General features: G+C 37.6%; 1 protein-coding gene across 2 annotated transcripts in view; it reads right to left on the bottom strand.

The window, feature by feature from the left end:
- DYNC2H1 (dynein cytoplasmic 2 heavy chain 1) overlaps nt 1-25050 on the bottom strand; it is a gene marked incomplete at its 5' end in the record, with an annotated part of 166288 nt that overhangs the window by 138869 nt on the left and 2369 nt on the right. For both annotated transcript variants that reach the window (XM_083362406.1, XM_083362407.1), the window contains 21 exons: nt 142-347; nt 1048-1197; nt 1397-1524; nt 3833-3948; nt 7755-7882; nt 10087-10315; nt 10419-10558; nt 12307-12405; nt 12495-12635; nt 13268-13363; nt 14151-14346; nt 15628-15803; nt 17528-17652; nt 18615-18726; nt 19611-19724; nt 19811-19945; nt 21069-21301; nt 23105-23249; nt 23746-23864; nt 24315-24450; nt 24815-24985. In XM_083362406.1, coding sequence (XP_083218532.1) covers nt 142-347; nt 1048-1197; nt 1397-1524; nt 3833-3948; nt 7755-7882; nt 10087-10315; nt 10419-10558; nt 12307-12405; nt 12495-12635; nt 13268-13363; nt 14151-14346; nt 15628-15803; nt 17528-17652; nt 18615-18726; nt 19611-19724; nt 19811-19945; nt 21069-21301; nt 23105-23249; nt 23746-23864; nt 24315-24450; nt 24815-24985 — 3095 coding nt within the window. The remainder of the gene's footprint in view (nt 1-141; nt 348-1047; nt 1198-1396; nt 1525-3832; nt 3949-7754; nt 7883-10086; nt 10316-10418; nt 10559-12306; nt 12406-12494; nt 12636-13267; nt 13364-14150; nt 14347-15627; nt 15804-17527; nt 17653-18614; nt 18727-19610; nt 19725-19810; nt 19946-21068; nt 21302-23104; nt 23250-23745; nt 23865-24314; nt 24451-24814; nt 24986-25050) is intronic.

Below are 25050 nucleotides of genomic sequence, written 5' to 3'. Positions count from 1 at the left end.
ATTGAAAGCTGATAAAACTTTGATTTTGTTATTTCATTTTTATTTTATTTTATCCTAAAAACTGTTGCTTTGCTTTCAAAAATTGTATTTACAAAACTATTCCTAATATGCTGATATTTATTCATACAAAAATAGACATACACAAGATTTTGCTTTATATCCTCGAGTTCATCAAACTCAATTTTTTTTTCCTTTATGATCTCAGCACTTCTCTGTAGCACGTCAGGATGTCCTGTTTCAATGACATCATCACTAGGTTTCAACTGGTCCCATCGAGCTTTAAATTTTTCCAGTTCCTGAAGGTAGGTATTAACACGGGTTTTCACATTGCCTTTCATCACTTCAATCTGAAGTCCAAAGAGGAAGTAAAACAGGAGTAAAAGGATTATTATTAGTTTATTCTCTAAATAGCTATATATTAACAGGATTACTATAAAAATAACTATTAACATTGTTCTAAGGGTAGTTTATCACTTTATCATACTATTATTTTGTACTCTTAAATATAATTTCAAATTAGCAGTGTTGTGTTTGATATTTTTTCTTAAAAAAGAATGAAAGGAATCTTGAATGTGTGTGTGTGTGTGTGTGTGTGTGTGTGTGTGTGTGTGTGTGTATGGATCTTTGGTTATTCGGGTTTTTTCCCACTTAGAATTGAAGGTGTAAAAGCAACGTTTCGACGAAATCCCATCCGTCATCATCAGGCTGGTGGCTTCAGCTTCCTTCTTCTGAGAGAAGCATGTGGCATATATATATATATGGAACTGAATGCTGGAATCTCATAATTTTTCCGTGAAATGGTTTACTTATCACATTGTACCCTAGGTTTAAACAGGGAATTTAAAACATTTACAAAATTTCAAACATTCAGAGAAACCCCCTAGAAAATTGGGCATTTTATGTTAACTTTTGAAGACTTAAAATAGCTGTTCTTGGCTCAAACCTCTCTCTCTCTCTCTCTCTCTCTCTGTGTGTGTGTGTGTGTGTGTGAGAGAGAGAGAGAGAGAGAGAGAGAGAGTGATTTAAAAATATATGACTCTTAGTTACCTGTTCTTTAATCATTAGCTGATGACTCTCCATCATTAACTCAAATTTATCCCATGTAGCTCTCAAGCTGCCAATTGCTTCAATGCCCCCACCAGCCACAGTTCGGAGAAGCTTGTTTTTACTTTCTGCTTCTTGGAAAAGGAGAAAGACCTAAGCAGAGAGATTTGATATTCGCATAAAATTCAAATGCATAAATACATTAATAAATACTTTAACATCATCTTTTATGATAATGCAATGTTTGGAGTCTATATTAAGTCTATTAAGAAATAATTAACAATTTTAGATAATATTCATATTCTAGAAATATTCAGATATCAAAGTTCTTGATAGTAGAGAAAAATATTACCTCTTCTTTTTTGCCTTTTAAGTTGTTGTATTTTAAACTATCTTCTGTTATTTCTTCCACTGACTGGGGCCTTATTACTAAGACATTCATAGCATCATTGAGAAATGAAGAAATATCATGCTGATGACCTACATAAACGTCAAGAGAAAACACAACTGAGTCAATCATCACCATCATCATCAATAGGTGGACAAAAATGGCAAATCCAGTCTAAAAAAACTGGTTGATGTGCTACCAACCATACTATCCCTATGGACTAATTTATAACAATCCCTCCATCAAATATTTAGGATTAAAGCTCCCATTATCTCCCACATTCTCTCACGTGCTGAAATTATAGGTGAGTTATTCTGGTTAGCGTGTTTGTTCTTTGTCTTCTCACTGACTGTATAATTGAATGATACTAGACCTCTAGCACATATTATATTGTTTCCAGTTGTCATTTTTTATTAATTATATTGCATTGCTCTTCTTTATTTAAAATTATTATTTTAATTTTGATTCCCCATCAAGAGGCATCATTCTAAGTTAGGTAGCCATATAAATTGCTAAATAAGTAGACAAACAAATAAAGCTTCTTTGGGGAGAAAATCTTAAATTTAGGCATTTTAGACTAAACTGAAATGTGCATATCCTAACATTGTATTATCAACCAATTGGGACAAAAAACAAGTGAAAGAGCAGAAAAGAATGCTGCTTGTCTTTAATTCAATCCTTACTACAAAAGAAAGGGATTTGGCTTATAAAAGGATACACCAGACATTATAAGATTTGGGTAATTACTCTTAGATTGGGAGAGGAGGGATCCAAGCATTTTCCATCACCAAAAAGCTTATTTATATTTATTTAGTTTCAATTATATCTTGCATATTTCGGATTCAGACGAACCTAACCTAAAGACAGCAGTAGAATTAGAAATTATGCTAATCTTTGAAGCTCGGTTTTCCTCCCATTCATTGTAAATGAAAATGACAAGGAAGAAAATCACTGAAAATAGCTGAATAAAATCAACCTAAATTATCTCCCTCTATTTGTCAGAATAAGGTGAAAATTATTGGAAAAGATGGCATTTTTCTTGCTTCCCCAGGACTCCTTGCTACAGGCTTAACAAGTGTTCATTTAAGCTAACAACTACACAAAAAGACCAGCTTTCACTAAAATTAACAACAGTAAAAAAGCCAAGAGAATTTATTTGGTGAAATAAAATTTTGGTGTCAGAATCCATTTATATCATATTCATAAATGGAATGTTTCAAACATATCCCATGGATTCTGCCATCTCCCGAAGAGAAGAGGATAGATGTGTATTGAACCGGCAATAGGCATTTCAAAGGAAAGGAGAAGCCTTTTGAACTGGGGAAACAAAAGGGGGGGCTAGCATCTGGCTTTTGTCACGGAAGAGAGCAATAAACATGAAGGGTTCTAAGTTCCTTTTTCCCACGAGAGGGATGATACGAGAGGAAGGATGGGGGACTGACCAAATGGGGATTAAGGGGGGTTAAACCGGGAACTCTTTATAAGGGTTTACATTGTGGAACCATTAAGCCCTGTCTCATTTCCTACAACCAAGCATGTCATAGTAAAGATTCCTTTTGGACTAAAAATTTGACTCCAAGAGTTTTTGTCTTCCTAAGACGTGGTTTGGGGTGGGTCCTGACATTAGACAGGGCTTGCAACGAAAGTCAACCCAGGAAGAAGAACCTTACCGGGGGACTTTGCAAATAAATATGATGTCTGACGATGAAGCAAGAAGGGAAGGAAGCCCCACGGAGAAGGAGCCTTCCTCCCAGCCGAACTCCCAGAAACATTGGGAAGCTGAAGCATCATATTCCTCCTGGGAGGAAACGGCGGAGCAGCATGAACAAAAACCCCGGTGGTCGATGGGCGTTGGAAGGAAAAGTGAGTGGGAAAAGGCTTCGGGAGAAGTGACCCTGAGACGGAGCGACCACCAACCGGAATGGAAACAAGAGATGGAGAACTCCCTGCACGCCAGTGAGGAAGAGCGGATTCTGGAAAAAGCTATTGACTTGATGAAAACAACCCTGAGCTCACTAAGGGAGGAGAGAGCTGGAAACCACAACACCTGGGGTCGCAACTGGAGGGGTAACGGAAAGGATCCAACACCTGAAACCCCAGGGCTGTCCACATTGACATTAATAGTAATTTTGGAGCTGCAAGTTTAAGAATGGCTTTTTGGATAAAAAGCAAGATTACGATTAGAAGCTATTCCTGCTATGGTAACAAGTTTTGATATTTTTCTATTCCTCTCTATTTTATGTGATTTTTAAATCTATTGAATATATTTATATGCTATAAATTCACAGCATTTCAAGTAATTAAAATAATGCTATAGGCAAAATAATAAATGTTCTTTAAAGAAAAAACCGGAATAAATTAACAGCTATCTTCTAAATAGTTTTTGTTCTGAGGATTTACCTTGTATAGATTTTCTCAAAGACATCACTAGAGCATCATACAAGTTCTGGATAAGATCATCGATGACAGACTTCACAGGATTACAGTTCACTATGATGCAATCTACTTTCACAATGCTTCAAGGATTAGAACAAATTAATTAAAATTCATGTTATTATATGACATTTAAAATAAACCTCAAATTCTAATAAGTGTTATTCATCATCATCTCACTTATTATTGTGCATAATGTTGTCTCTTGGTGACATGGGCAGCATATACATTTAATAAAGAATACATTTGTGTGTGTATGTGTGTTTCACTTTTGTATTCAAAATATTTAGAAGTCTGATTCAAATTCTCTATTTGTATTAATCTTCTAAGTAGAATTTTTTTTAATTTGAGCCCTTTAATAAAATGCCTTATATAAGTACCGATCATAACCATAATAAGTACACTGCCATTCATTGGCGTGGTTCAGAAATAACACCAAATCTTAACCATTATAATTAGCAAACGTAATTTTCCCTAAAACAAGCCTCAAGCTAATAAAAAATTACCTTCCTTCAGCACAACACATGAAAGCAACAACTGTTTTGCCATAGCTTGTGTAAAAAGTCCTTCATATTCAAATGCTGGTTTGATAATTTGATTTTATAAGTAACCAATAACATATTCCCATTTTCAGATTTGAGATGTAATAAGAGTCAGGAACGCCACTAATTCTCCATAAACTAAAGGTAAAGGTTCCCCCGCACATGCGTGCTAGTTATTTCCAACTCTAGGGGCTGGTGCTCATCTCCGTTTCAAAGCCGAAGAGCCAGCGTTTGTCCGAGGACATCTCCGTGGTCATGTGGCCAGCATGACTAGACGCCAAAGGCGCACAGAACGCTGTTACCTTCCCACCGTAGTGGTCCCTATTTTTCTACTTGCATTTTTACGTGCTTTCAAACTGCTAGGTTGGCAGAAGCTGGGACGAGTAACAGGCGCTCACTCTGCTAGACGGCACTCGGGATTCGACCCGCCAAACTGCCGACCTTTTGATCGACAAGCTCAGCGTCCTAACCCACTGAGCCACCACATCCCTTTCTCCATACCTACTTTATCTTTTTTCTCCTGAGTAGCTGGCCATGATTACAAATGTAGCACTGGGAACTGCACTTTATTATTTTTTTTAAAGCACCTATAAAGTCTCTGTGCAATCCAAAGGCTTTCTGCAAAATAAGGGTAACTCAGAAGACTTTTAATTTGCTTATAGATCTGTCCACATTTTAGTAACTCGTATTTTCATAAGTCATTTTAGACTTCCACAGTTAATGAACATATGTATGTAATCTGCTACCTATTAACACAGCATAAAAATGCTCCCCCTGGCTGTTAGGTTTCAAATAAATATTTTTAATGAATAAAGCCTGAGGATATATATAAGATTCTTGCTAATACCACAACTGCCAGATGTTCCCTAAGTTCTATATCTTCAAAAATACAGTTATTGGAAAAGATGGTCTTTCATAATCTTTTCCTTCACTCTCATGTGTAGAACTATTTTAAGATTTATATATTTATCATAAATTCTTTCCAGAGTGTGTGCAGTGATTGGCATGAAATTAACAACAGCCCAAGGTCATTTCAGCTTAACCAAAGCCATAAAAATAAGGAAGGAGTTTGTACACAATACTGAACATTTTGAGAGAAAAGAAAAAAGGAAATTCATTTGGAAACAAAACCTTCAAAATTCCATTAAAAGTTATTATTATTACAGATAATCCCCAAGTTACAATCATTCCATTAGCGAACATTCGAAGTTATGTGATAAGCTCTCCCTAGTGTTTATGAAAAAGTCCCAAAATTACGAATGCTGACACACCACAGCACTCATTCACCCTTATGAATGACCACAGTGGCACTGCAAAATTCACCCTGGCTATTCCCTCCCTCCCCGCCCTCTGGGTCTCCCTAGGCACTAGGCCTGTGGATACTCACCTTGTGAAGATCTCCTTTGCTTTCTTGGCTGTTTCACTGCTTCGGTGCGTTCGCAGAAAATGGAGGCCTAAAGTAACGCAAGATCATGCAAGATCAGTGGCGTGAGATCTCACGCTACTGATCTCACGTGATCTCACAGTAGTTTAGACCTCTGTTCTCTGCAACAGAGAGCGGAATGGAAGCCAGGGGAAGAGGTCTCTGAGGCCCAAAACGGGTCTCCGGAGGCCCACCAAAGCATCCCCCAGCGCCCTTTCCGGGCAGCAGTGGTCCAGAAAAGGTATCTGACACCTGGATCAGGCCTCAGAGCCCCACTGAAGTGTCCCCCAGAGTCACTGCAGGGTGGCAGCGGCCCAGAAAAAGCTTCCAATGCCCGGAAATGATGCCGGGGGACACTTCAGCGGGGCTCCAGAGGCCCAATCCGGGCATCGGAGGCCTTCTCTGGGCCGCTGCCACCCAGAAAGGATGCTGGGGGACGCTTCAACCAGCCTCCGGAGACCCATTCTGAGCCTCAGAGGGCTCCTCCAGGCCTCCAAGGTCCAAAACGGAGACCAGGGAGGTGGCCACCTACTTTCGGATGTCCGTTCTGGCCCTGGAGGCCTCTCTCTGCTCTTGCTGGGAGCAGAGAAAGAAACAGAGAGGCTGGAGAGGGGATAGATCTTCACAAGGTAAGTGACCTGGTGCAGCAGGATGTGGGGGTAGTAATTGTGAGCTCCCAGGGGAGGAGCATGAAGTATTTGGTGTGGGTCAGGGTAGGCCTTGGGTGGTTTGGAGATGGCCTGTTCCATAACCAGCCTTCCCCCCCGTGGCCTTTGCCACCCTGAGATACCTTATGTTCACTTAACGAGCCGCGCATTCGCCTATGCATTACATTAGCGAATGCATGGGCAAAAGCTGGGAGTGAATCATGTTCAAGGTATGAGATCTTTTATATGAATCCTTGAGTTACGAATGGAATGGGCAGGCTCCATTACATTCGTAAATCGAGGACTATCTGTATTAGATTTCTATCCCACCTTTATATACATAACTACTCCTAGTTAGAAGTAAATAGGGAGAAATTGGACCAAAAGATAAGAAATGGGGCTTCTAAATAAATAGAATGGACTCTGCGGGAAAATTGAATTTGGGACCTTTACAAAGGGAAGCGAAATCACGTTTGGATTACAAATTGAGAAAAAATATATACAATGTGTCATGGTAGCAAGAACGTGTACCTACGGCCAAGGAAAGCATGCAGACTGCAGAGCAAGGAGTAGACTTGTCAGCTTAGTGCAGACATATTTAATCTCAAGAGACCAATCCTGGAAGAAATGGCTAGGAAAAATAAAGGAAAGCAACCTAAGAAATAACATATAGAGGTTGGGATCAGCAAGAGGGAAAGTAGAACCAAGAGGGGACAGGAAACTGCTACACTTTTGCAAAGTAACTAAAGTTCTTGAATTGTCTGACTATGTTGGGCTTTAAAATGTACTCAGTTTTAGAAGAGTCAGTCTATCTACAACATATTCTCCAAGCAAGCCTCTTAAGAGAGGTAGAGGGTTCGATTCCCACTGAATTTATTACCCAGTTATTTCTGTCTTTATGTATCTGTGTAAATCTAGTTATAGAGCTCCACAATTAGTGTTATAATGCACATACCTAGTAAAACAAGCTGTTCTTAACTGTAGTTGATCCTGAATTCAAGCAATCACATTAAGCTACCTTGTCTGTTCTTGATAGAATTATCTTGAGATTTATTGGGTTAGGGAGAAAGGAAATAATCCTTAGAATCTGTGATAATGGGATAGTAGCAGTCTTGGTCAAAGCAATTTTGAAAGAAATTAGAAAGGAAAGTGATGGAACCCAGTGGCCAAGATTTTCTCTTTACAACAGTTTTTCAAACTCAGGACTAAGTACTGTATTAAAAACCAAACAGCTATCCCAAAAGACTTATGTTTGTAAGTCTTCTATTATATGGTACCTTGGAAGACGTTCCACTTCTTTTCCTTTCACTTTTAGGGTTTTGAAATTTTTCTCCCAATCCTGTTCTTTGGACAGATGATTCTCCACCAAAGCTTCCATATCAACTTGTCCAATTATCACCCATTCCTTCAACATGGAGGAAGGAATTCATAGTTTTATTTAAAAAGTATGCTACTTATCTCAGTATGTGCCTATATAAATCCTGAGCATTTAGATATCCAAACAGAAAAAGAAAACTACCTCAAATGCATTTCAGTAAGTTGATTCTTTCCCACTTTTGGTTTGAACATTTAGGCATGCAGCTGTTCGCCACTGCTTATACCATTCCTTACTTCAGGTACCCTTCAATTTCCACTGGTAATTATGATTGGCAACTTCCATTGCTACACGACAGGGTCATAAGGTGTGACATCACATGACCACACAAACCTACAACAGCAAGACTGGCAGTCCCAGTTGCCACTGTTAGGTGAATCCTGCATGATCACAGCCTCACTTAGCCACACAATCACCTCCTCCTGCCAGCTTCCCCCATTGCTTGTCAGAAGGAGAAGTAAAAACTGGGGATATTTTGGCATTATGATTATGAATCAGCCATCAAGTACCCAACTCGCATTGACATGACTTTGAGGATGCTGTGGCGGCTGCAACTATGAGGACCCATCCTAAATAACCCTCACTGAGCACGGCTGTAACTTCAAATGGCTATTGAACAAGTGTATGGTTTAAGCAAGAACTATCTGTAATTAGGAGGTAATGTTGGAATAGGAGAGTCTATGAAACACAGGAGTCTAATTCATGAAGCCATTTACCATAATATAAAAGGGATCTACAGGTTTCAGAAAGTCTCTGTGTATTTTTTTTAAAAAATTCAAATATTACTTCATCTGGGTTTTTTCCCCTACATCGTGTAGGATGTATCATAGCTTTGAGAAAAGCTACGAAATACCAAGGGCAAGAGAGCTCCCTTTCCATTTATTCTTCCCTGAATTAGTTAAGCAGTGCCCTGGTGGATCAGACCCATGGCCACATAATCCAGCAATCTGTTTTTCACACTGGCCAACCAACTCTACAAAGAAGATTAGCACATGGCCTTCGGGGGCATTTAAGACTAATAGCCACTGATTCCTATAACTTCCGGGAATTAGTCCAACCCTTTACTGAAGCCCGCTGAGCTGATAGTCAGCATCACCTCTGATGATAAATACAGCGTACATCCAACAGGGCTCTCTAGCAAGAATACTTTGTCTACAGTATTTGGTTCAACTCAGGGCACATGAAATCCTTTTGAAAACATGGAGAGTTCACTATGGATGTTATTCCTTCAAATATACAGATAGGCACTGATGTAGCACAGAGAGAAATTAGACACTTGTTCCTAGAGCCCATTTATATATATTTCATGGCTGCTGTAACCTACAGTATACGCAGTACTGTAGCCTACTCTGGATACTTTCAAACCACTTTTGAAATTAGTAACATTAAACAGGATGTCTGTAGTATGCATGCATATCTCTCTCTCGGATTTTCCCAGCTGATTCTTTTGTAGCTGATCTTTCCTTGAATTCTATGCTACCCAGGTGTTATTCTCCCTCAGCGGCAGTTCAGGCAAACCAGCCCAGAATATACACTTGATAAAATTCCAGTCCACATGCATCTATGTACAAAGTCACTCTAAACATTTAGTAGAATTCTAACCATTAGCTGAACACCTCCACCCTTGCACTATTTGACCAAAATATTGTTGGTACTATATTGTTTTATAGGTATACCTAAGTATACTCACAAAACAATATTATCAAATGTTTCTTTAATATTTGAGTGCAGTCTATATCTCAAAAATGCCACAATTAGAACAAGAATTATTAGGGATATATGTTGGTTCCAAAAAAAATACATCTCAGCCTGTGAAAGCATGAATGCAGCACTTGTTGATGAACTGTAGCAATCACACAATCACAAAAATAGACATAATTCATTTAATGAGTTAACAACCCAGGTGCATTGCAAAACAACTCTTCTAAATCACTCTGAAGCATTGCGCCAAGTGCAATGCAGCTACAGGATGCATACATCTGATTACATGGTAAATATTACATTAGTGATATAGACAATGTGAACTGTGCTATAAATATTCCAAACTCATGTCTGCCTTTGACATCTTACGTTGTGTATTTCACCAGGTTATGACATAGGAAATGACTGGCCTGTGCAGTATGGAGAGACTGCCAGTGTTTGATATAAACAAAGTGATTATAACAGTGAATACCGAAGAACTTCAAAATCATCCGTCCTAAAAAGTGTTTGAGCAAAAGCAAATATTTACAAACCTTAAATTGATCTAGAACTTCTGCCAGTCTGCGGAACAAATCTTCTGCTTTACTAAATGTGGTCAGAAATCCACTTGCATTTCTTTCAGTCATGACAGAAAAGATGCACTCTTCGTCTGTCTCACTTACTCCCTTAAATTGATTAGGGATAGAAATGAACCTCTTCATCTCTCTGTAATATCTTGCTCGTACTTCTTCAAAGGGGGGTTTGAATTGCAATCTTCCTTGTCTGAAAAATATTTTTGAATGTTATTTTTATAACATTAATAACATTTAAAGTAAGAAAAATACATCCATTTCTCATTGTCTTGCCAACATCAAGAACATCTTACTTGTAAGTCAAATCAATGTTTATTTCTGGCAGATTTTCATTGAGTGCTTCCAAGCCCATCTGATACTGATGCTCCAAAGCTTTGTACAGTTGGTGGTTCCAATGAAGTCGCCATGCTTTCATGTCATTTGAAAGGAAACCCTATAATTTGGTGGTATTCAGGTTAAAATTCTGCAATTAATCATGGAAAAATGTGTAGGGAGAATATATAGCAGGGGTTCCCAACCCCCAGTCCGTGAAACCGGGCTCCACAAAGTGAAGCCTCTTCCATGGGATGCATGTAGCATGTGAAACCACGCCCGCCCAGTCCACGGAAAAACCTCTCTCTACGGAACCGGTCCCTGGTGCCCAAAAGGTTGGGGACTGCTGCTATATACAAACTTCTTTCAAGAAAACTGTATTTAGGCAACTCAGAAAACTGTATCTATGGAATATCTCAAAACATGGCAAACAACTAATTAAACAAACAATCAGATCAATAATTTTCAACTAAACCAACTCAATGCAAATTCTTCGAGTAACAAAATAGATTTTCATGCCTTAAGTCAGGTATGTCAAACTGCCGGCCCGTGGGCCGGATGCATCACACCGAAACCATGCCCAGCCCATTGCCGGCAATGGGGGAAAAGTCGCGACACCTCATGAGACATCACGTGACGTCATGAGTTTGACATGCCTGCCTTAAGTGATAGTCAACAAAGCATTCCAGTGTGAATGTAGACTTTTCCCAATGTTGAGGTTCTTAGAGGTTATTGTAACGGTATATAGGAGTGACTGTGGAAGGCAGGGGGAAGAGTTACAGTCAGGACAATGGTCTGGCAGCAGGAAGATTTCAGAAGGAACCCTCCCTAGTTTGGGGGACTATAAAAGAAATGGGAGGCAGAAATATACTTTCAAGAATTGCAAGATTCCCTTACTATAACCTACAATAAAGTAGAATCAGTTCATTACAGTGTGTTTCTTGTCTGGACTAACTGGCAAGACTGATATGCTTCGTGAATACCATTCCTTCAAAACTTTTTTCTGGATTATTTGATTTTAATGTACATGTTATGATATAGCATGCAGCTACATTTATTCTACTACAAAACACTGCTAGATAGAAAAATACAGAAATGTATATGTGATTAAAAGTTGTTTCCAAGAAAGCCTGAAAAATTATAACATATGCTTCTATTTTATCCTTTACTTTGCCAACTATTCTGCCATGAAAAATTAGAAGAAATATCAGTCACATCAGTGAATTATACACTTACTTGACAAACTGATAATTCCGTAATAAGTATTTTGCCACAAGTGTTTTGTAAGATTAGCTATATGTATGTATGTGTATATGTGTATGTATATCTAGAGATGGATGGATAGATAGATACAGGGCTTTTTTTCTCATAGAACGCTCAGAATGGCGTTCTGGCACCTTTTTTGCAAAAAAAAAAAAAGAAGAAGATCCTTCTATTGGCTTTCCTAAGCCTATTGCAGGGCTAGGCAATCCTGGCTCTTTTTTATGACTCGTGGACTTCAACTCCCAGAATTCCTGAGCCAGCCATGCTGAGGGGAAAGGGAGAGGTTTCCAAGCTGAGCCAGGCTGGCTCAGGAATTCTGGGAGTTGAAGTCCACGAGTCATAAAAGAGCCAAGGTTGCCTACCCCTGCACTAGAGGAGGAGATTAAAATTATTTACAGGGTTACTTCTTTAGATAGATAGATAGATAGATAGATAGATAGATAGATAGATAGATAGATAGACAGACAGACAGACAGATAGATAGAGGTAGGTAGGGAGATGGAGATGGAGATAAGAGAAATAGAGATAGATACACACATAGATACACACACATATACACATCCCCATCCTATTTCACTTCATATTTAAATAGCAATAAATTTATGCCTGTGATTCAAGGCTGGAGAATCCTCCCCGAAGTTCTTGTAAACCATCTTTCCAACGCTGCTGTAGACGAAGCAGATCAATGTTCATCAGGCCAACAACCTATCAGGAAGAATTACAAGCATACAGCACTTTGTTACTGAAATAAAAAGTAAAAAAGTAAGGAAATAGGTTGAGGTGATCAAGCATACCTTTTCTACAAAACTCATATGCCATTTTCTTAACTTTCTATTTTCTGTGGCAAGCTGTTCTGCTGCACTTTGGAGTTTCTTGATATACATGTCTAATTCTTTAGGATTGTCCCATGTTATTTGTCCTTCTGCTTTTGAGTGCTGCCAAAGAAATACTTTAGGTAAATAAACAATTGAATTCTAGATAAAGTATATATTCAATGGCAAATGAATGTAATTTTCTTTTTTCTTTTTTTGACAGTTTACAATGTATTTATTCTACTACAGACGTTTACAACATATACTAATTCTATACAGGTCAATCTGATTCAATACTGTTATATCCCTCAGGGAAATAAGTGTTATAGCAATAAATATTCAAAAAAACCCTTTCCCCATTCTATCACTGTTACTGTATAGCTGCACCAGAATCAACTTAAGTGGTGCTTGATTCCAAAACAACAAACAAATGAGATTAAATGACAGGAGTTCAGCATTTTTATCTGATTTTAGTCCTGACTCTGGACCAAAATAGAAATCATCCATAGGAAAGCATTTTGGAGAAAAAACAGGTATGTATACTTCTACCATATCTCTTAAGCATGATTATTGCAAACACTGCTTCCCAACAATTTGTAATCTCTGGCCTTCCCCCAAAATTCATTCAAAACATCAGCTCTCAAGAATCCAGAATCAAATCCCATGCTCAATCAGGAAATACATACAAGTAGAAAAACTTCAAGCTTTTAAAAGACAGAACAGCAATAAAGTGAAAGTAATAAACATGCAATTACTTTAATTATCTGTTCAAATGCTAAAGCCGACTGCAACATCATTGGCTTCTGACTGGGAATCATTTGCTGATCAATACTGTTATAAAAGTGTGCCACCTATTAAAAAATATATATATCCACAACATTTAAATGCATATTTAAATTCATATTTAAAATAATTCATTTTTTAAATTATTTTTATTCAGTTTTTAGCTTTCCATTTAATGTACAGTTTTAAGTTTCAACTGTAGAAGATGTTACTTAATCCTACTGGTTTTCAATTCCAATCACTTTTTTGGACTAAACAGTTCGAAAGTATTTTTGTCCTCTATATAGCCATATTAACAATCCCGTCTGTTGGTTTCTTTACACTAAATGGGGAAAAAATCATACTGTGAAAGTAATGATATACAGACATAGTGGAGGGTTTTTTTGCCATATATGAAAACATTCTAAACTGTGAATTAAAACTTTGACTAATGAAACTAATGAAAAGCAATTTAAACAAATGCTTAACAATTGCCTGGTGTTTTACATTTCTTCTAATGCCTTGCTGCATGAATTAAACTGGCAAAGATACAATAAAGCTCAGTGTTTAGTGCAAATTTTACTACAAATTCAACTGTACCCTTTCAATTTAACAGCAAAATCAGTTAGAATTCTACACGAATTTTACATTTTTGGAGATCAGGTGGAATTCACTCTTTAGCAGTGCTCACATATGTAATGAACTACAGCAGTAGTAGTTCAAGTACCATTTATTTATCAATCTACCTATTTCTCTTTCTATTATATATACTGTATAATGTCTGTTACACAGCCTCCCAACTCATGCAGTGACGACCTTGAAATTATATCTAAGAATCAATCCATGAATTTCATAACATTTAATAAGTTATCATACCTGTTTGAGAATCACTGCTTGTTTGCAAAATTTTTCAGCAGTGCTTGAAGCCTGTTGTATTTTGGCAGGAATGAGAAACCCAAGTGCAGAGAGCTGACGTACTTCTCTAAGGAGAGTTACCAAGCGATCTGAATAATGTATTTTTAAGGCTCCATCAGAATGATTAAGTTCCATGACAGGACTATTGGCCTGTATACTAAAATAACATTGTAGTATTAGTCATATTAGAAAATATTATCTTTTTATTCCATACAGTACCTACAGTCTTCTATGTTCTGAGACTATCTATTAATTTGCAAAAGTAGATTTTAAACAGGGTTATGCCAAAGATCAGATGTTGTAAACTGCCTTGAGTCTATGGAATAGAAAGTATAAAATCAGATAATATGATATGATATGATATATGATGATATATGATATATACATGATATGATATAAAGATGACATGACATAACAGCATAATGTAATGTAATGTAATGTAATGTACGGTATGGTACCGTACCATACCATACCATACCATACCATACCATACCATACCATACCATACCATACCATACCATGCCATACCATACATCTTTTGGACTGCAGCAGTCTGGTTGCTTTATGTGTGATCCAGCAGTTTTGTAGAAGTTAATCCTCAGAATCAGAAGCAGTTTGTGGTGTTCTTACATGATTTGGCCCATTTCACACTTCATCTTCAGGTTTAGAACTCGGTGGAAACCTGCTGGACCATGCCCTGAATATGCAAGTCCAGTTCACTCCTGGACTTGTAGATTTTACATGCAGCTAATTTTAAGATTGTTCTTACAAAGTCTTACAAAGCATGGCCTTCTCCAATTCGAAGAGACACTTGTGCGACAGGCTGAGGCAAAGAGGCAGTTCCGGAACCAGCGAAATCTGGGGGCTGGACAGGGGACAGACTGTATCTGCCCTCAGTGTGGAAGGGACTGCCACTCTCGAATTGGCCTTTTTAGCCACACCAGATGCTGCTTTAGGACCTCTTACCAGAGCACGATACCATAGTCCAGTGATGGCGAACCTTTTAGAGACTGAGTGCCCAAACTGCAACCCAAAACCCACTTATGTATTGTCAGGTGTCGGGTGGGCGTGGCCCATTGGGTGTGCGTGGCCCATTGGGTGGGCGTGGCTGCGGTAGTAACGGAAAACTGGGTGGGACTAAAAAGTTCAATCAATCAATTCCAACTTTGCAAGATCTTTTTTTTTCCTGCGAGAAGTTGAAATTGGTTGATTGAACCTTTTCTCCTTTTTTTGAAAACAGCGGCGGAGGCCTAGAGCAAAAAGGTTTTATAAAACGTAGCTGAAGACCTAGGAGTTGGGCGACGGCGTGCGTGCCCACAGAGAGGGCTCTGCATGCCACCTGTGGCAAGCGTGCCACAGGTTCGCCATCACGGCCATAGTCTCTCGAGAATGAAGGATGCCAATCAATGATGAACAAAGTCAAATATTTTATACTTACCAAAGACCAGACTTTGGATTTGAGAGACCCGTTTGAATGTCCCTGGACCAATCATCAAATTGTTCTTGTTCGTACATTTTTAACTGTTCTAGAAGGTCATCTGCAGTTTGCCGGAAATTTTGAAATCCAGATAGGTCTGAAAGAAGGGCTTCTGCAATCTTAATGGCATCATCCACCTTAGATATTGAAATAATTCAAAAGTTTTAATTGTGCTTGGTATGCTTTATGCTACTAAAATATTCAAAGCTAACATCTAAAATATACAAGATGTTTAAAATCTCAGCATTTTACACTATGGAGATTGTACAACTACAGGACGGGTTGCTTAACAAACTTCAAATCATTCAGTTGCAGTAGCAACTAAATATTATTGAATAATTGTAATCAATAGGAACCCAGGAGTTGTCCATGCATAGCACACAGACCAGGCTTTAGATAACAAATACAAACTTTTGTCTAATGTTAACCCATTCAGTTCTCCTGCACTCTATTATTTATTATTTATTATTATTTTATTAATTTGGTTTATATACCGCCCTACTCCCAAAGGACTCAGGGCGGTTTACAAGGCAAAATTTAAAAACAATACAATATAAAATTAAAATAAAATTAAATTAAGTCTAGCCGCAAAAAATTAAAATCACAATTTAAAAACATTAAACCCCTCAGTCCAGACCAGATAGCTCAAAGAGCCAGGTTTTTAGGTCCCAGCGAAATGAACGAAGGTCGGGGGCAGTCCAGAGTTCCGTTGGCAGTTGATTCCATAGGGCAGGCGTGCCCAGAGAACGCCCTCCCCTTGGGGATTGCCCATCAGCAATCCTTGACCGGCGGTACCCTGAGGAGGCCCTCCCTGTGGGAGCGCACAGGACGATGGGAAATTGATGCTGGCAGCAGATGTTCCCTCAGATAATCCGGACCCATGCCATTTAGGGCTTTATAGGTCATCACCAGCACCTTGAATCTCACCCAGAGGGCAACTGGAAGCCAATGCAGCTCGCAGAGAAGAGGTGTTACATGGGAGTATCGGGAGACTCTCATCACAACTCATGCGGCTGCATTCTGCACCAGCTGAAGCCTCCGAGTGGTCCTCAGGGGCAGCCCCATGTAGAGAGCATTGCAGTAGTCTAGCCGGGAGGTCACGAGCGCATGGGTGACTGTGCGTAGGGCATCTCGGTCCAGATAGGGCCGTAACTGGCACACCAGGAGAACCTGGGCAAAAGCCCCCCATTGGATGTAGAGTGATCCACAGAAATCTATGATAATCTGTACTCTACTATACCTATACACTACTTTCAAAGGGCAAAATGTAACGTGGAAGGTATTTATTACAGTAATGATTGTAAACACTTTAAACCAAGCATGTCTTTTCCCAAAGTTGCACAGTAGCTGTGAAGGCAATATGCAAGCTCATTCCTCTAAGCACACATTAAGCCTATTAAGATTCATTTGATAGCGACTGAAGGCTTCCTGCTTCTAATTAGCCTCATCTTACCAGTAATTCTCTAGGAAATTAGCAGGAAACTAGTTCCAGCAGAAACAGAAACAAGACAGAAAACAGGGCTTCAAGAAGGTCTCATAAAACAATATTACCAATAAGGCATAGACACCTGAAGATACTATTGAACAGCCTCACTTGATCACAGATACATCAGAAGAACACACATAGAAGTAGCTGGTGATGATGAAAAGGTTTCCACTGAATCAGAACCGATCTTCACATTTCACCCCATAACTTTTATGGGTTTTACTTAAAGATCATATTGGGGATCAAGAGATATAATCAGCTTTAAGACAATCCTTGAAAGTAATTTGAAAAGTTATCCCTATTTAAATCTAAAATGCATCATATTATTTCTTCTACGTTATCATATAAAACCAAATTATAGGTTTAAATAGATACCTTCAATTCTAGCTGGCGCACCCAGACAATATTATTCACGACCTCAGAGAGGTTTTTGCCCGCAAGTGGCCCTGATGCATCGCCTGGAGTGCCGTGGCAACGTGTCTCAAAATCCGTCTGATAATCTGTATAACAGCATTAAGAAAAATATTACTGAGTTATGCAAATAGCACTAAATACTGAAATTTTGTTTCCTAATATGTAGCCTAGCTCCTACAGTAGAAGTACTAGTATTACAATTCTTTATTGGGCAGGACACTTTGTTTTAGAAAACTGAATTTTTAGCAAGAATTTAGACCACTCTGTAATCAGACTCATCCCTACAAACTGAGTGTAATGAATAGCCAAACTAAACATATCACAAGTCATAATACTTTTTATAGTAAATTACATACAAGTTATATAGATAATCCTCAACTTACAATAGTTCATTTAGAGACCGTTCAAAGTTACTATGGCACTGAAAAAAGGGGCTTTTGATCTTTTTCAGTTACCTTTGCAGCATCCCCATGATCATGCGGTCAAAATTCAGATGTGTGGCAACTAGTTCATATTTATGACCGTTGCTGTGCCCCAGGGTCATGTGATCATCTTTTGAGACTTTATGGCAAGCAAAGTCAACGGGGAAATCAGATTCAACCAAATTCACTTAACAACCAGGTTACTAACTTATGAACTACAGCAGGGGTGTCAAACGTGCCGCGTCATGACGTATCACGACTTTTTTTGCATTGCTGGAGCAGGGGCGGGTGTGGTCTCCGTATGATGCAACCGGCCCACAGCCGGCAATTTGACACCCCTGAACTACAGTGATTCACTTAACAACTGTGACAAGGAAAGTCATAAAATGGAGCAAACGTCACCTAACAAATGTCTCAACAATATAAATTTTGGGCTCAATTGTGGTCATAAATTGAGGACTACCTGTATACCATAATTATCAAATAATTACATATTTTCAAAAAAAACACCAAGAGATTATGAAAGCACTCATATTTTTCATATATACATGTGTGGAAGGATGGATGGATATATGGATGGATGGATGGTTGGATGGACTGACAGACAGACAGACAGGTTTGCATACCTTTAACTGCACCTTGAAGTTTTGCCAGCAAAGTTTCTCTTTCTAAAAGCAATTCTTTGCTAATGCTTGGACGTCGTACTAATTCCTTGTATTTCTGAAAAGCCTGAAGAAGCTAAAAATATAAAACATATACAAATACGTTAAACGTAACAGATTACCGTGGACTATGTTTGTAATATTAATCTACAGGTAGTCCTTAATGACCTTAATTGGGACCACAATTTCCATCACTAAGTGATCATTGTTCAAAAGACCACACAACTGTGCTGCTTAATGACAGCAGTTCCCAACAACAAAACTGATACAAAGTAAGTAATAATTACAATCAGGGATTGAAATAATGAAAATTAAAACACAGTAATAAAGTTTACACATGTGCTTATGTCTTATATTTTTGTTAATATTGCCCCCACATTTTACAAGAATTTATTTTGTTCCAAAAACACAGCAAAACATGAAGCTGTGTGGACAGGCTTGAAAATAATACCAGAATGACTGCACATGATTCAAAGTTTTCTACATTTTCTATATTTCTATCATTTGTTACATTAAAAAAGAATCGCTCTGACCAGATGCATTAAAAATTGTGATCATGATTCTGAAATTCTTTCATGCCTAACAACAATAGTCTGGGCCACATCAAGAGTGCTAGATTATTATTTTTCTTTCCTTCTTTCCTTCCTTCCTTCCTTCCTTCCTTCCTTCCTTCCTTCCCTTCCTTCCTCCTTCCCTGACCCCCTCCCTCTGATGTCATTCATTACCCACATGTCAAAAAAAGAGAAAAGTATTGAACAAAGATTCCTAGTTTTGAACGAGGCACAATGAAGAACCATAAGGTATGTGAGTTAATCATTTTAAAACATAGTTCAACCTCTCTCTTGCAGCAAAATGAAACTCAAAACTATATAATATACAAGTTAGATGTACATCATGTTTTTAATAAGCAAATTTTCGACATCAGATTTTGTGGTCAAGTAATTTTTTTAAAAAAAATACCTGTTGTGGACTATCCTGGATTTCTGAAATAAAGCTTTTCAACTTGCTTGCTATTTTTTGTTCTGCTGGAGCAATAATTTTTTCATATTGACGTACCGCTGCTTTCCATAAAGGCTAGAAGAGGAGAACAGACTATTTTTTATTGTGGTGGATTGAGATGTCATCTAACTTAAGTTTAATTTACATATAAAATATTTTACCTCAGTGTAGGGATTGTAATGCACAGGATTCAATCCAGCAAAAGGTTCAAACACTTGGGCAAGATGCAATGCTTGCTGCTCACCAGTTGGCAAGAAATATGTAAGTTTCTCATGAAGTGATCGAATACTTAGTACCTAAAATGAAAGGAATATAATAACTTGACCCATAGATTTTCAGTTAACCATAACAAAAGCTAGAAATCCTCTAAATACCAAACAGTGTTAAAATTATATCTAAGTGCTTTTGACAAATGAAGCATAGAATATAGTATAAATTATGAGTGCAAAGTTAAATTTCTATGTTATATACTATCACACAATATTACTCCATTGAAAATAACTGCATATATTAATATAATATTGAGGATGGCAGAAACACTGGAGTTTAATGTATTTGAACTTCCTGTTATGATATTGCAAAAACAGGTCTTCCAAATTAATATTACATTAATAATTACATTTCTACTAACTTCAGTAAGATTTCTGTTAAACAGGTTCCTGGACATAACGTAGATGCTTTCATTCTCATTGTCAGAAGACTTTGCCTTAGATTACCCTGGATAATTTTTTCAGAGATACTATATAGTGATTGCAGATTTCTGATTTACCAAAGAGGCGATATTTTACTATAGACATTTCCGAAAAGTTTGACACTATCCAAAATTATTTTATTCGTCTGCAAATACATGAAGCTGCCTTATACCGTGTTAAACTATTTATGCATTACATCTAATATTGTTCTTTTATCCATAGCTTCAGAATTCATTCTATCAGAAATGGGCAACCTTTTTTCTAAGTAACATGATGGTAGGACTGAAATAAACACTGTGTTTCTTTTTCTCTGATATTTATTTTTCTTTCCTCTTCATTCTGACAAGCATACATATCCTTTTTTATAATTTCAAGCTGCACAATGGGAAATAAAATCACCATACCCAAAATTTGGGGACAAACAGCAATTTTGGGAATTTATAAGCTGGGAGAGAAAGTTTAGAAGAGTATCAACATCATTTTCCCTAATTTGTTTTGAAAACATACAAGAAAATCAATCAAAGAGCCATATTATTGTATCTACTTTTCTTTTAGCTATTATCAACAAAATCTTTAGCTAAAGGTGCAAGAACCTGAATTTTATAGCTTGGTATCTAAAAAGCAAGTACTACAGGCCCTTCCATTACAAAATATCATATTCAAAAGCCTTCAGATAATACTCTTCCCCACACCTCACATTTCTAAAAGAGCAAAACAAAACAGATACCTCTTCAAGGCGTTTGCCAAGTTTTCCTAGCGTTTCAGGAATATATTTCTCTCCTCGCCATATATGTGGGGTATAACGTTGCCACAACTGCCCTGTAAGGTGATCACAAGCCGCAACCCACTGTTCACAGATAATAATGCCAGCCTTCAGATTTTCTTTTACAGTGTGAAACGAATCCTCCCATAGGTTTAAAGTACCTAACTTCTTCTGAACAAATCTTCCAAGAGAGCCAGCTAAAAATCATACAAATAAAAGAAAATTGTATTTTCAATTATTTAATTTTTTTGGCATTTTTTTTCATTTGCATCAAAATATGCCTCCTAATATATCCATTGTACTGATGTAATCACTACACCCAGATCGCAAGGCATTTGTGTGAATAATGCAATTATTGGCACCTATGTCTATGGAGATTCTGTCATCTAGGTCATAATTATCCCAAAGGTGGGAGGCAACTGGACTTGCTTGTTTTTCTTTGAAGATATTTGGCTTCTCATCCAAGAAGCTTCTTCAGCTCTGACTGAATGGCGGAGAATGGATTTATACTCCTTGTAGACAGCTGGTCATTTGCATTCTTTTAGAGTCGTTGAGGCCACCTGGATGTTTATCTGTATCATCAGGATCACTTGAGTATGCAAATGGGTGTGAAGCCTTCTTGGAACTACTGAAAAGACTGAATCGTAGACTTGAGAAAGATGATGTTGTATCCCTCCCCCTCTGTTGAGAGATGGCTGATCATTTTTGACATAGATGGCCTCTTTGACCCTTCTCTCTGTCCATATTTCTGCTACTAAAAGTTCATATTTTGGACAGAGAGGACCACTGGTTTGAAAGAGGGCTTCTATGTCTAAATAAAAATACTACACAAAAAGTTAAATCACCTTTAGAAGGGCTCATAAAAAAGGAAAGTTTTAGTTTCTTTTAATATTTTGATAAATAGGGCTCCAGGCATAATCCTCATAGTTTGCTTCCAGAGGACTGGATCTACATAAGGAAACGTCTCAATGGTGATGTGGTTTATTAGAATTGGAAGTACCATGGCTAAAGGACAAAGTCAGGCCCAAGCTACAAACAATTTTTTTTCAAATAAATGGATATGTCTATATGTAAGATCCAATGAGTCAGCATAGTAACTTCTATTGGTAATTTTTATGAACACTCAGCCAAAATAGGATTCATAATAGAAAGAAATAGGGGTTGTTTGGGAGAAGTTTGGGAGAAGTGTACGACAGTACAAACAGGACTGTTTGGTACTCAGATCACAGAGCGTAGATAGATATTAAGTAACAAGGCCATCAAGTGATTGTTAAATCCAAACACGGGACAAATCAAAGAATGAAACAGCCATTTGGCCATTTGGTGATTAAAAAAACTGACAGTCTATAAACATTTTTAAAGAAAATCCATCATTGATTTGAATTTCCATCAAGGAAGCCCATAGCTTCCAGCTTTAAAAACAAGTGGGTGAAGATGCATCTCAGGCTTGTTCAGTTTGAGAGGGGACTCAGAAATGGATGACCACATTATGCCATTCAGAAGAAAGACAGAGGAATCTACCTGGAGTCTTCAGCGTATGTATGATAAATAACCCAGGGAAGGAAAAAAGGGAAGGACCCTAAGGAAGTGCTTGTATAGTTAATCAAAAGCCTTGCCATTTCAACTCAGGAATGACACTGATGAAGAAAAACGTTAGGAGATAAAACCATTCTTCTCAACAGAAAAGGTTTGTGATACAAAACCTAGGAATGTAGTATCGTTTGCACCAAGAGAAATTAGGTAGCATAATATTTGATGGCTCAAAAATATCAACTGCCAAACACCGATCTAAGGACCTCAACGCTCAAAAGAGATGCTTCATCTTGGCTGGCCGAAGATTGTATGGAAGTTAAACAATAAAAATTGAAATAACTTATTCTACGTAACTTTCCCTTGTCAGGCAGTCATCGCACTCAAGCACTATGAAAATAAAGAGGAAGTACATCCAAACAAGACAAGTTAGCCAACTGCTCAGGAGGGCTTTTTGTCCAGAATTTTACCTATGACATCCAAAAGGTTCTTCATGCGCGACTGTGGAAAAGGCTCATGATCAGATTGCCTCCAGACATCATCAACAATATCCCGTGTAGTCTCCACTAAATCCACAACCTCAAATAAAGATAAGCTGTCCAAATTGTAATAATCCTAGAAGCATGATACATAATTTAAATATATAATTTCCAACAGATATATTAGGGCTGCAATTATTCAGAAATATTTCTATGAAAATGTTGTATAATACATACTGCCTGCCATCCGTATCTCCAAATATGTACCTCCAACTGCTCAGCATGATTTCTCCCACTCCCTATAGTCCTTCCCAACTGCCTCAGTGTCTCAAACTATCTTGTGTAAGACCTGGCTCTGCCGGTTGGTCTGGGGACCCAATGGGGGACTACCAGACTAGAGATGCCTACTAGACTGATACCAAACCCTACCTCCCCCCTTACTCCTTGCTTCCCTACCCGCCCACATCACTGTATTCTCAATGTTTTTTCATTGCTTATTGTTCCATTACTTTGCTACTGTTATGTTTACGCTTCTTTTCACTGCTCCACTGTTACTGTTTTAAGCCACCTAGAGTAGCCCCACAGCAAGATAGGTGGCAAATAAATTTAACAAATAAATAAATGTTACACACATATGCAATGGCTTCAAACAGCTCTTTGAAATGAGAAGCTCTGTCCTTGCTACATGATTTACTTCCATGTTGAGCACGCTCTGTCCAGAATTGAAATTCATCATTTGGGCAAAGTATAGCTGCAAAATATATATATATATATATTCAATTGATTGTATAGCAGTCAAGTAGAAGATCTTTAACAGCTACAGCATATATTTAGTAATTTACCCCACATAAATATATTATGCCATATTACAAAAAACAGGATTTTTTTTTCTTATAGAATGCCCAGAACAGAGTTCCGGCACCTTTTTTGGATGGAACCTTGTAAGGTAGGCAAGGTGGGTTGTATGACATGTGTGAGTTCCGGCAGCTTTTTCTTTTACAAAAAAAGCACTGACAAAAACACTAGCCTATCTGTGATTCTCCATATCGTCATTCTAATGTTCTTATCTGAAATACTACTGAAATAAATAGAACATTTATTATACACTTTCTATGCCTAATCACTGGACTATAAATGACAAACTGTTTCTCACTATATTGAATTTAAATTTCACAGTTTATAAATATAAAGCACTATATACCTTGAACATCATCTTCCCGATATTTTGCTCCTGTATAAGCTGTATCTGTTTTCCTTAGAACAGAACCTAAGCCAGCTTCTAACTCCCTCAAAAGAGTTTGCAGTTTGGGATCAAAGTCTTTACTCCATTTTTCATCCTAAAATAAAGATTTTGGATTATATAGCTTTTCTATCAAAACTACATAACTTCCTTATCCTAAAAATTTTCTCTATTTAATTGTGCATACATTATTATCTCATTCTTTGGTTGTTTTCTTAGTGCTGAAACATAGCTGACATGATTCTTAACAGTGAATTAAGTTACATTAATTATAAGGAATATAACTGTAGCTGTACCAGACTTGTACGTAATTAACTGTTAACAAATAATTTTGAATTATGCATTATGTCAAAGCAATGAAGTAAAGTCTATGATAAAAGAACTATAAGCAAACAGTATGTTTTCAATGTATGAGAAAAATCCTGTGATTTATTGAAACAACCTGGATTCTGCATACTCACTTTCAGTAGTACCGGTGCAAATACCTGTCGCACTGCTTGATAAAGCATATTAATTGGAGAATCTAACATAGATGATACAAGAATATTGGTGTGAAGATTATTTTCTGTAATAACATCTGGTCGCAGCTTGAAGAATACCAGCGTTTTGTCTTCAGAATTGCTAGCTTCAACCTGCATAAAAGTGAACCACAGAAATTAATGGGAACTATTAAGCAGAAAACTAATTCAGCATAGTG

Source organism: Vipera ursinii (genome assembly GCF_947247035.1).
Source record: "Vipera ursinii genome assembly, chromosome: 4".
NCBI lineage: Eukaryota > Metazoa > Chordata > Lepidosauria > Squamata > Viperidae > Vipera > Vipera ursinii.
The sequence above is the reverse complement of the archived record's forward strand: the minus strand, read 5'-3'. Positions and strand labels throughout refer to the sequence as shown.